The 12,915-nt window shown below is 37.0% G+C and overlaps 1 protein-coding gene across 7 annotated transcripts in view; it reads right to left on the bottom strand.

The window, feature by feature from the left end:
• DICER1 (dicer 1, ribonuclease III) overlaps positions 1-12,915 on the bottom strand; it is a 68,292-nt gene that overhangs the window by 28,550 nt on the left and 26,827 nt on the right. For all 7 annotated transcript variants that reach the window (XM_057542595.1, XM_057542594.1, XM_057542597.1 and 4 more), the window contains 7 exons: positions 12,625-12,759; positions 11,984-12,144; positions 9,951-10,119; positions 8,182-8,654; positions 2,329-2,461; positions 851-1,093; positions 119-273 (listed from right to left, as the gene is read on the bottom strand). In XM_057542595.1, coding sequence (XP_057398578.1) covers positions 119-273; positions 851-1,093; positions 2,329-2,461; positions 8,182-8,654; positions 9,951-10,119; positions 11,984-12,144; positions 12,625-12,759 — 1,469 coding nt within the window. The remainder of the gene's footprint in view (positions 1-118; positions 274-850; positions 1,094-2,328; positions 2,462-8,181; positions 8,655-9,950; positions 10,120-11,983; positions 12,145-12,624; positions 12,760-12,915) is intronic.

The raw sequence follows: 12,915 nt of genomic DNA on the forward strand, positions 1-12,915 counted from the left end.
GCCATAAGTAGAAAGACTGGTGATTGTTTGCAAAAGGTAAAAAACACAATACTCATAGGTTTAGACTTAAATCTCGCAATTCTCACAGGCTTTCCATGCAAATGATTTGATGCCATACCTATTGATGTGTCCAATGGCCGTGTTGATTGTGACTCGTGGACCACCATCATCGGGCCTCAACACGTATGGTGGGAAAACATCATCATCATCCACAACAGGCTCAATGTCAGTCTCACCGCTATCAACTGACTTGGAACATTTGTTTCTCAAGATCTGAACATTTTAAAAACAGAATTTATGAGAACAAATGCTTTTCCTGCCATTAGCTGTCTGCCTCTGTACCTACAGAAAAAGCTCTCTTGACATGAAACATCTCTCCTAAATACACTTCAATACTCCATAGTTGCCTGCTGCTGAAAATTTCTCCTAATTAATCCTTTCCAGCTCCAATCATGTGGAGAAGTTCCCCATACAGGTAACAAGGCTTAAAAGGCACTGTACCTACCTACCTACCTACACACACACACACACACACACACACACACACACACAAGTGATCCCCAGTCTTTCATGAGTATAGGGGCTATGTCATCACTCTCAAATCACTCTGCATCTCAAACAATCAACTGTGACTACACTGTCCACACAGGACACTTTCCAGGTCTTCTTCCCCAATAATCCATATGACCATTTTCACTGCTATTTTATTGTAAAATACTGCTGGCTCTGTGTAATTACTCTCAACTTTCTAATAGTGTACACACTGCACACCTCTGTTGAGACTATTCTATGAAGATAAAACTATTTCTATACACATAAACACAACTTAAAGATAACACATGAATCTTACCTTTTCAATAGCTTTGTATGTTTTAAGGTCTTCTTCAAAACTTTTTATTTTGTCTGTATCTGCTAACATTACATAATTAGAGATCGGTGCCCTGGCTCTTCCCTTAGATTGAACATAGGATCGATACTCTGTGGGCAGATCAAAACGAACCACCAAGTTGCATTTCGGTATGTCAACACCCTCCTCCACGATACTTGTTGCAATAAGCAGGTTGGTTTCATGTGCTCGAAATTTCCTAAGTACCTGAAAAAAATCCACCAAGGATAGCAATTCTAAGAAATTTTCCAAAGAAAACAATGTAGTAAAATTAAGGGACAACTGTCATTTCTGACAATACTCTGAGCACGCTTAAACCAGGCCAGGCTAAAGATGATGACAACAATCACACAAAACTCGAGACGCATGAACACGTGACATTTTCAACTGAATATGACTTGAAAAATCAAAGTGCCTTTCTATTTTACAGAAGCATCCACGGACAAATCACAGCCCTCAAGATGAAGGCGCTGGCTTCTTGAATAACCAAAGTGACCAAACGAATCCGCTTCTGGAGTCCCGTTGCTATTCTGAGCCTCCGTAATGGGATCTTATGGCTGTGAGTTTGTGCCAACATCCCTCCAAAGATGTCAAAACTCTTTCACTAAAATCCCTAAATCACTTGGAATTAAAAATTACAAGCAAAGCATTACTTATTTTCTGGCATCTTGGGACACATTTAAGGGATCAGAAATGATTTTTTTTTAAAGTGAAAAATTTTTTCATACTAGATTTAAGGTAACATCATTTCCCAATCCAGAATAAGTTAAATATGAAAGTAAGTTGGGTTTTAGACTGATCTGTCAGACTCTGGCTATTAGACTCCCCAAACTTGGAATATTATCAAAGAGCTATCACATAGAAATGACTTCAACGTGAATTATTCCGCTACTTTTAAGTTAAATAACAAATTTTAAATAAAAAGTTTTTATTTGCAAGCTGGAACACTATATTAAGTTTTAGCATCTTTACAATGCTATTTCCTATATCAAAATCTTAAAAAGCATGAAAAAAATTAGGCCAAAATCTTTAAAATATATTGTTATTTTTAAAGGACTCAACCAAGGCAGGACTTTAAGTAGAAAACAAAACACTCTCTAGGAAAAAATTTCAGTTTGTTGCTTCAGAGTCGTACGGAGTCAAAAGGAGTTAAGTTTACGCAAGCTTTCTTTTTCTATAAAATGTAGTTGTGCGCCATCAGCCCAATGAAGGAAAACAAAATGGGTGATGGCAATTAAGACACAGAACTGATTTTCCAGATAGATTCTCAACGTATGAATCGCTATACAGCTACCTCAAAGGAGACGGCTAGTTTCTATATGAACAAGTACTCTGTATTACCAAAAAAATGCAGAGGAACTACAAAGAAAGGAAGTTCCTATGGGCAGAGTTTGTATATGTTCTGAAAATTGTTATTGTACAATTATTTGAACTTAGGTTACCTCTTCCTGTTTTCGGAATTCTGCTTCCATCTGTTTGTTACGAGGCTGATTCTTTCCAATGCCGTGTCCAGTTATAAAATTGCTGCTGATGTAAGCCAGCTCTGGATCTTGTTTGCCAGCTTCCTTTATCAATCTAAGAAAATTATATACATTTGGAAGTTAAGCACTGCTGAGGGAAAAAAATTTAAACTTTTGTTTGTAAGGTCTCCCTTAAAATGGAAATACATATCCTTTTGCCAACATACCTAACAAAATAGTCTTGGTATTTTTTTTTTCAACTAGCTTAAAAAGAAATCCCCGTCGCTCTTCTCTGCGTCGATCTGTGGACCAAATACTTCTAACACCAAGTACAGGGCTGATTTACACTGATGAATGAAATGGTCACAGTACCTCAAACTTTCTAATTTGGCAGTGACGACCTTCATAGAAATGTGGCCCAGGAGGGGACAGCGCTAGGCAAAGAGAAACATGGATTCCTCATGTATTCTGGCTTTAGTCCAAGTCTTATAATGAAAAAACCACACACACTCTTTCTCAACGCACTTCCCTAAGCACACACAGAACTTGCAGCAGTGGTCATGCCCTTGTCTCCACGGCCAAACTTAGGCAAAGTACCAAATACCCCAAAGGAATACTTCATTCTCCTCTGCATGTAGTAAGAGAGTTCCAGCTGTGCATGAAGAGAAGTGCGTTATTTCTTGTAGTTTTACCCCAGCACCCGGTACCACTGGAAGCACGGCTCTCGGGAAAGGGATCCCTCCATCCGCTGCTAAGCACCTCCATTCCCAACACTCACGTCCCTGGGCAGGCCGCTGACCACAGTTCTGCACAAAAGGCCACTGAGCTTCGGCGCTGCAAGGCCAAGAGAGCTCCCACCCCAGCCTGTCAGGAAAGAGGACATACTCCCGAGCTCATCCCCCTTTCTGCCTGCACCTCTGTTATTAGCCCAGAAAGCCTGTCCCCTCCGACGGGCCCTCCACTAAGAAACGGAAAAGAGCTACGGGACGGGCTCACGTTACATGGGTGCAGAAGGTTAACAGTTAGTGTTGCCATTACAGCTATTTTGGAAATACCCACATTCAAAAACTCAGCACACAGGATAAATGGTTCCACACCTGACCTAAGTGATTCCATATGGTTCTTCTGAAGTCATACAACATAGTATAAATTCCTAATAGAAAATTGCATTTTTAAGTCAAACCATTCTTTTTTTTTTTTCCACAATAAGTACATGAAACAGGCTAATATCAAAGCCCTGGAAGAAACCTTGAAGGGCCATCTAGCATATCTTCCTGCCTCCAAATCAGTAAAACACTTGTGTGTCTAGGTTAGTTTGAGAGTCTGCTCTATAGTTTAAGTACTTAAAAAGTTCAAAATCAGAAACGTCTTTAATATGTTCCAAGATTCGTTTAGTTATTATAAACTTATGATGTCAGTAACAGGAAACAGTGCTACATGCCAACAGCATGCCCCAAAATCTAAAATATGAAATTAATTATCTTAGAAATAATATGTACTTCCAAATTTTAGTTTATGTAAATTAGCATCAATTTGAACATAACAGAGGTTTAAAAAAATGCATTTCAAGTTACTCCTAATTAGGTAAAGTGTATTTTAATTTGCCTAAAAAAATAAATCTGGTAGACTTCAACTGGCTGAGAAGCAGAAGCACTACAAGTGAATTTACTTCTCCTTAACGAGACTCTCATCAGTGCTGCTGGGAAGAGCAGAAACAATGTGCACATTAATAAAAAAAAAAAAAAATCTCTTGTAAGCAATAATTGAATTCTATATACCTATGCTGATAACGTTTAAAGAGAAAAATTTCTCTATCAGATAAATTTAAGGAATCCCTGCAAAGTTATGGGCTTCCAGAGAAACAAAACAAGGTCTACTGTTGTCAGGGAGCTTGTTACTGAGTAACACACACTGCCTAGATTTCACAGTACCACAGAATTGCTGGGACAGAGTCTGATTTGTTTCTTCTAATTTTATACTGAGTTTATGTGAGTTGTTCCACAAGCAAGCTGTTTGATAAAGAATGCTGTTCTCTAGTGCACAGAGCTTCTCAAACAATGTATAGCAAAGAACTGGTTATTTTTTTCCTAATTTCAAACTCACCTGAAACCAAAATTTTTGTAAAATTCCACGAAAATTAACTACTAAGAAAATGTAACTTTAAAAGCATTAAAATTCAACGGCCAATTGTATAACATTCAGCAGACATAAAAAACTAAGAGTTTATGAATATAACTGTATTACATTCAGCAGACATAACTTACTCTTAAAACTAAGAGTTTATGCTTACCCTCAATCTCTGTATCTTACTCAACGCCGCTGGCACAGACCCAAAGGTCACAGTGCATGTGTGTGCATACAGCCTCCCCAAGCACAATGTCAGGTGGTAAGACTGTCATTTTTATATACAGTGTCTCTTATCAACAACCCAGTAAGAGAGGGAGGTATTATTACTCTTTTACAGATGAAGATGCTGAGGCTTTAAAAAGTTAAATAACTTGCACAAAACATACACCTAAAAAGTGAGTAGAAATAAAAGGAACCAGGGCTCCTTGGAGAAATGGCTGATCCTATGCAAGAAAAATACAAGATGAGCCTGGAACATCTTGTAGTGCCAGAAAGTAAGGAAGTGTTCAAAAAACAAAAGGATGAGGGCATGTCAAAGGGACCCAGGGGCTAACCTCAAACAGCCCCCAATGGCCCAGGGTGGAACAACTTGTACAAAAAACAAAAAACAAAAAACTAGTATCAGATTATAACCGAAGTATAAAATAAACAAACACGAGTTCATAATGATAAAAGAACATGATTCAACAAATATAAACAGATAAATCAGATAAAAGAGACACACTTTCCTTACAGAAGAATTTCTGTAACATACATATATATAAGCCCCTCTCCAGGAATGAAGTTGAATCCCTCCTTCCCCAGGATAAACTAGATTTGGTGACTTGCTTCCAAAGAATTAAGTAAGAAAAGAGAAAAACAATAACTTTACAGTGGAGAAAACTGGCAAACGCAATCATGATCACATGATGAAGTTTAACATCACCAGTGATGTTCCGTGTTAATACCATGAATCCCTCTGAGACGAAGTGACCAGAAGGGCACACTTCACATCTGCAGTATTCTTCCAAATCCTAAAACTCAGTCTAATCCTGAGAAAAACATCAGACAAATTCAAACTGAGAGGCATTCTACAAAATATCTGACCAGTACTCCTCAAGAGTGTCAAAGTCATCAAAAACAAGGAAAGAAGAAGCTGTAACAGACCAAAGGAAATTAGGGAAATATAACAACTAAATGAACTCTGGTACACCTTGAATTAAAAAGAGGACATTAATAGGGATTTCCCTGGTGGTCCAGTGGGTAAGACTCTGTGCTCCCAATGCAGGGGCCTGGGTTCAATCCCTGGTCAGGGAACTAGATCCCACATGCATGCCGCAACTAAAGATCCTGCATGCCGCAACAAAGATCCCGTGTGCCGCAGCTAAGACCCAGTGCAGCCAAAATAAGTAAATAAATAAATACATAATTTTTTTTTTTAAAAAGAGGACATTAATGGAAAAACTGGTGAAAGTCACACAATACTAGTAAATTACACAGTGAAAAGAGCTCTAGACTTGGAGAGTGGAAACCACTTTCTGCCACTTGATACTTGCATTATTTTAGGAGGTCACAAACTGAGTGTTATTTTCCTCATCTATGATATAGTAAAAACATCTACCTTCTTCCCTCATGGAGTGTTCTGAAATTTTAAAAAATATATAAAGGTAAATTATAAATGATAAAGCCCTAAACACAAAAGGCAAAAGAAAAACTATAAACAGAGACTGTACACATACTACATTATATATAGAAGTAGCTGTGATTTATTTTTTTAATTAGGAGAGTAGAAAACTGCCTGTGTATTACAATAGCTTGTACTCCCATGAAACTGTTCACTGAAGAAGGGAACTGATGGAAGGAAAGAACCTGGATTTCAGGAAGTTTTTCTAAGCTTATTAAAAAGCTTACTGGAACAAGACCTCTATTGTATATTTAATTAGCTGTCCATAAAGCCAACCCTCAAACCGCTCCTGATTCATCATCCAACACTAAATTCCAGCCACACTTTATGAAAGTTGATCACAACTAATCTGATCCTCAAAGTCAATAGGAAGTAACATTGACTTCTGATAAACCTTTTCAGGCTAATATTCCTGCAGTGAAAGCGGATACATCTCTACACTTAAAAACGCATGCAGAAAAGAGAGGAAAGGAAGAAAATGAACCCCGACTTCTCTCCAAGCCCCAGAAAATTTATTTAATTCTTAAACCATCCTGTATGGGGGCAGGGAGTACGTCTATTACTCGGCTTACAACTGTGCCAACACTAAACTTTTCTGACCCCCAAAATGCCTTTCCCCCATTCTAAGAAATAACCCAAACAGATATGCACTCCCTGGACTGCCTCCTGGCAGTCTTCCCACTGGAAAGCACTGGTTTTTAGTGTTCTGCCATACCCAAGGGCATTATGATTATACAAAGAACTGGAAACTAGGAGGTAGAATATCAGGATTCTAGAGTTGTCTCTGCCACTGACTGGCAATTTAACTCAGAGCAAATCACTTTTCCTCCTGAGGCCTTTCTCTTTTTTATAAAAGTAAGTGGGTTGGATTAGATAGTCAGTGAAGTCCCTTTCCAACCTTAAACTTCTGATTCCAATGTAATTCACTACCTAAAGTTATTTTACTTCATATTCATCATAAGGATCAGGCCCAATGACTATGAAAATTACCAGACTGAAAACCGCCAGATGACTACCCCAGAGTCCAATTTCTCGTTACTCAAGTAAGTTCTCAAGGCCCCCAAACAGTCAGAAGCAGTTTGAAAAAAAAAAATCCCAAATTACCTCAGGAAACAAAGCTTAATTTCTCCTCAGAGATCAATACTTGCAGAAAAGGCTCTTAGGGATCAACTTTGGCCAATTAATGGATCTTGTAGAAAAGTAGATTGAAATGCAAAATAAGGACCCTTTTTGGCCCTTATAAATAGTAGAGCATCCATCCACAAGTCAAAAGAACCATACATTAAGTGACCACTTGACACAAATCTGAAGTGTAGCTCCTTGGCTGGCTGGGTCTATATTCAGGAAAAATACACTTCTATTGAAGAAGGGATTAGGGTGGGAATTCACAACTTAATTGGCATTCGCTGTCACCTTTGCTAATATCCTCTGAATTCCTCCCTAACATTTTTATTTTCTTCTGATTCAGAAAATTTTAATATGTAGTCTATGAACCAATCCAAATTTCAAATCCAGTTGTTAAAAACTTTTCACTGCAAACGTGCCAACCTGAATCGACATCTGGTAAGGAAAAAAGCTAACACAGAAAAATTAGCCACAGTAATAACCTGATAAAATTTATCTTTAAGATTACCTGAAGGAGAGAGCTTGGTGTGAAAAGCTCAACACAATGCCTAACACATCACAGTCACAGGTTAATAAATATCTAACTGAATCTAACAACTAATATAAAACAAGGAATGCTTTACTTTAATGTAACAATTTTCCTACACTTGCACTCTATTTTAATGGATTAGAAAAGATTAGCATCCTTTAGGGGAAAAGACCTCAGTCATGTCAAATCTAGCCTTTGGGGAAAGCTATTGTATATATAAACATCCTGTCAATCCCAGTATAGCATAACACATGAGTTATGATAATGGTGCCAAGTACAGGACACTTACATAAGCCTCCTGGTAGCTCTTAAAGCTATTACAACATATCACTTCACAAAACAAAAAGCTGCCTGTTCTACTATGGAAAAAATGTTAATCTTAGAGATTTACCTGTTTAAGACAACTGCTGTATATCTTCTTTCCACAAAAATAATTCCACACAAAATATTGGTAAATGGAGAAGGAAAATTTGTCTCTGGCTTTTCTTTTTCTTCAATTTCTTCGTCCTCCTCATCATCCTCAGAATCACTCCAAGACACGTAATTATCCTGATTCCTATTATTATACCACTCAACGCTTTCAAACTGCTGTCGCTCATACGGTTTATATTTGCGTAAGATTTCAAGCAGTTTTATTACTTTAGGAGTTACAAATTTCAGGTCAAGTGAGGCAGGTGAGAAGTGCTCTTCACATAGTGCATGGATTTTCCTTAGGAAAGTGTCTGTAAACAATAGAAATTTCCTGTGCAGCTCCTCTTGCTCATGTTTGATGTATTTCTGTAGTTCTCTTACCATCATTCCAGCGACTTTATCCGCACACCAGGGTCCCAGAACTACCAGTACCGCACGACAGTCTGAGAGTATCTACAAAACAATGTAAAGGCCCAAATGCTAAACAATAATCATGTAGTTATTTTCATATGTAGTTTAACTGGGATTTAAGTTGTCTTTAGTCTGCCCCTTCAAAATAAATTTACCCCTCTAATATAAACACTGAGGTTAATTCCCCAAGGTTAGGGGGAAGGGCCAATGGTCTCTTCAAGCTCTACTTTTTCATATATATGCCCAGAACCATCCTTTTGTTTTCCCCAGTGAAAATAATCAAATAAGAGAAATTAAAAGATGCAATTGTATACAATTAATAAAGCAATTTTAGAACTGTGATTAGTTAGAAGTACAACTGAGTCATTTACTTCTAGGTAAATATGCAAAGAACTATGTAGCAGAATATACATATATATGTATATGCATATGCAACAGAGTATGTAATTTTATTTTAGGTATCAAAGAAAAGCAAAACAATTTTCCTTGAACTTTATCTATGCCCAGAGTGCCACATCTTACAACCCTAGCTCAGAGCAGAATATAAATCCATAGTAAGGCTATAAACTAAGGAACTGCCAGTTCTGCAGGCAAGTAAAAGACACACTGGGTTGAACATGGACTTAATGAGAAGACAAGTGCTGAGCAGAGCCTGGGCACTGCTGCTCCAGAAAAAAATCAGCAGGAGAGAATTAAGACTTAGATTCAATACAGTGTTAACATTCACAACTGGCTGCAAAGTCCTGGGACAATGGTTCTCAAGTTTTAATGGCATCGGGATAACTGAAGGGCTTGTCAAATCTCAGAGAGCTGGACCCCACCCACAGAGCTTCAGATTCAGCAGGTCAAGGGTGGGGCCTGTCATCTGCATGTCTAAAAAGTTCTAGAGGGAAGCTGCTCATCTAGGGCCCACACTTCGAAGACCACTGTCCTAAGGAATTGCTTCTCAAAGCTGCACTATTCAGGGATGACGAGCTCATATCCAGTTACATACAAAGAAAGAGCAGAAGAATTCATTCAGCCCAGGGGTTTGATCAGGAACTAATTCATCTGACCAAGAAAAAAAAAAAAAAAAACTGGACTCACTTCTTATACTTAAATAATCATGACATCTCCTTAAACCATGGAGGTCTATATTTAATAATATAAATGTCTGTCGGGTAATAGTAAACTCAACCCAATGCGATACATTCAATGAAAAATGTCCAGAGATAAGAAGGTAAGGCCTTAAACTAAAATGTATATAAAACAGCCTCATTAGAAGAATATTCATTTCAACATTAAAAATAAATAGAAGCCTTTTATTATACTCCCCATACTTACTTTGTATATGCTTACCTGTTTAGAAATTAAAGTAGAATCTCTTTCTTTTGAATGTACAGATATGTTACAGTCATTGATAAAATTAAGTGCTTCTTCTAATTCCATCAGCAGTCTTTCATAAAGCCCACTTCTGTCAGTAAATGGTCCACAGTCTACCACAATCTCACATGGCTGAGAAGTGTATCTTTAATATCCGAAACAAAAGTTGTCAATACACAACACACAATAAATTCACTATAGCATTACGAGCCATTATATATCTAAACCAAAAAAGAAACTTCCTATTTTCATTTGGAATAACAAGCAGGCTCACAACAAGCATTCCTAAAGTGGTACTCCTTCTATCCGCACTATGTTTGCCTGTTAGGTCTCAATATGAATTTTGTTACTGCATTATTATCCCAGGCTTTTCATTTTGTTTTTTAGTTTTAGCCTTTCATCTTTTGCCCCCTTAGGCATCATCCAGAATGAGAAACAATGTTAGTCAAAATACTCAAGAAACTCAATAATGATTATTTCTCAGAAGCAGAAATAGGGAAGGGGGAGGGGAGAAGATCATAGGGAGGAAGTGTTATCATTAAATTTATCCATTTCCATACTATCTGAAAACTTTTAGCATTTGCAAATGTCAATTTTATATTTAAGGTGTTTTTAACATATCTTCATAAGGAAAGCTCCCCCAAATTTCCGTCAATTACAGTATCATTCCTTGGATCTTTCATGACTTTCATAATACGACAACCAGAACAACACATAAAATCCTAAAAGCATATAATAATTAATTAAGGAAAAGAAATACAATAAAGATATTTAAATACTACAGTTTTCATTATTCCCAAAGAGAATTTTTAAGAGTCACATTTTGAGAATTAGGGAATGCCAGACTCAATAGATTACTTACCAGTTTTACCCAAACACTCTAATACCACTGCTTCTCCTAAAGACTTCACATAGTACAGGCCTACCAATCTAATTCAGGTCAGGTAAAAGCAAAAGTATAGCCTTTAACTTCTACATCACAGACTGTCTTAGCTCAGGAAAATCAGAAACAGCATGTCCTTAAGGCCATGAGATTTGTATTTCACCTTACATTTGGATTCATAAGTTTCATGAATCTACAAGTTACCTTTTCACCTCACTCCACAGAGAACTCTTTCCAAAATCCTACTAAATGACAGGTATACCGCAAGGTGTTTTCCATGTCAAGGTAACTGACCATCAAAGAATCCCTTGAAACCACTAATGCCATTTTACAGGCTCAGGAACAATAAATGACTCACTTGAAGTCACATGGCTTACAATTAGTGGCGCCAGTACTCAAAACCCATGTGTGATTTAATTTCATAACCTGAGAAATAAGTCATCTCTACTATAACTGTTCTAAGAACCACCGCTTGGTAATCTTTAACCTTGTTAAAGGCTATATCTAATAAGGGTATTTTAATATGAACTGAATTAGTTATACTTATTTAAAAACCTCACTTACATAGGCTCACTTCCACCAACTTAGATCAAAAAGGCTGTTTGTGTCTGCACGTTTTAATGAAACTCGAAATAGCAACCCCTTCGAAAAGAGACAAACCTCAAAGTCATAAACATCTTTTTAGAAATTCACACCCACTTTCAAAACTAGAGGGTGTTTCCTATTATTTTAAAGCAGGTTGTAAAATATTGAATCCTGTAAATAAATAAATGCCCTTTCAAAGCATCATGTGGGACACGTGGGTCAGAACAACGAAGTGTACACACTGAGAGAAAAAGACACCGATTTCCTGAGTTCCCAGTCCTCGTCAACATCAGCAAATAGGATGGGCCCATGCTTATGCAACATTTCCTCTTAAGGCAGAAACACCTCCGTTACTCTCTGTGGAAATAACGTTCGATTATTGCATTCGAAGATGACTGTCCTGATTAAGGAATTCTTAGTTTTGCTCTTTCCTTTTAACAGCCATTTGTTCTCTTAGAGACTATCTGCAAGGCACTGAGACTGAAGGCCTAAAACTGTCATAGCAGGTCTCATTAAAGCCAAGTCAATACTAAGTGCATACCTGTCTAAGACCACCAAGTCAGTTGCAGTTTCAGCATTACTCTTAAGAATTTTCTCCAGTTTCTGAATCTTTTCTTCCAATTCCTCTGGATCACATTTCCCATTTAAAATGGAAGCAGTTAGTCCCAAAATACGAGGACATGATGGACAATTTTCACAGAGCTAACATAACAAAAGATAATGACAGTAAGGAATTCATTTTGCAAGGCCCTAACCAAAGAGACAGCATCCTAATAAAACATGTCAAGAAGACCTAACAAATACTAAAATTATCACTTATAGAATTACTGTAGCTTGTTTAAAAGCTCAGTTTATCAAAAAGGAACATTTAAATATGCTATGATGGATTATGTAATTCACTTATGATAGATCATATAATTTACTGATTTATATTATGTTTAAATTTTTATTATAGATTTAGAACTTGTTATAAATTTATTACAGTTTAATGTTATAGGTTATAGATTTAAATGAACATTAATTTAATATTCATTCATTCATTCCTACACTGGAACCAAGTTCCCAAAACTGGTAACTAATACTGCTTTTGATCTATAAAAACATTGCTTAAAAAAAAAAAAAATTGCTTATACTCAGTAATTTGACCTGCATTATTAAGACTGATAAAATCTAAAAACTTACCTTCATAATTTCTCGGTAGGGGTGGTCTAGGATTGCAAGATGACACTCATCAAACACCAAAAGGTTAATGTCTGATAGTGATAAGTAACCATTTTTCAAAACATTCAAGGCGACATAGCAAGTCATAACGAGAACCTAAAATAAAACTGCTATCAGTATACAACACATGCCATTCACCTGCCTGGACACACTTCTATGAAATCAGATTATGGAACAACTGTATTTTAGGTGAAGATTAAGAAACTCATCAGTAAAAATTAAAACCCAAATCCTCAATGTATGGAAGCTCGT

This window comes from Balaenoptera acutorostrata, chromosome 3 (genome assembly GCF_949987535.1).
Source record: "Balaenoptera acutorostrata chromosome 3, mBalAcu1.1, whole genome shotgun sequence".
Taxonomy (NCBI): domain Eukaryota; kingdom Metazoa; phylum Chordata; class Mammalia; order Artiodactyla; family Balaenopteridae; genus Balaenoptera; species Balaenoptera acutorostrata.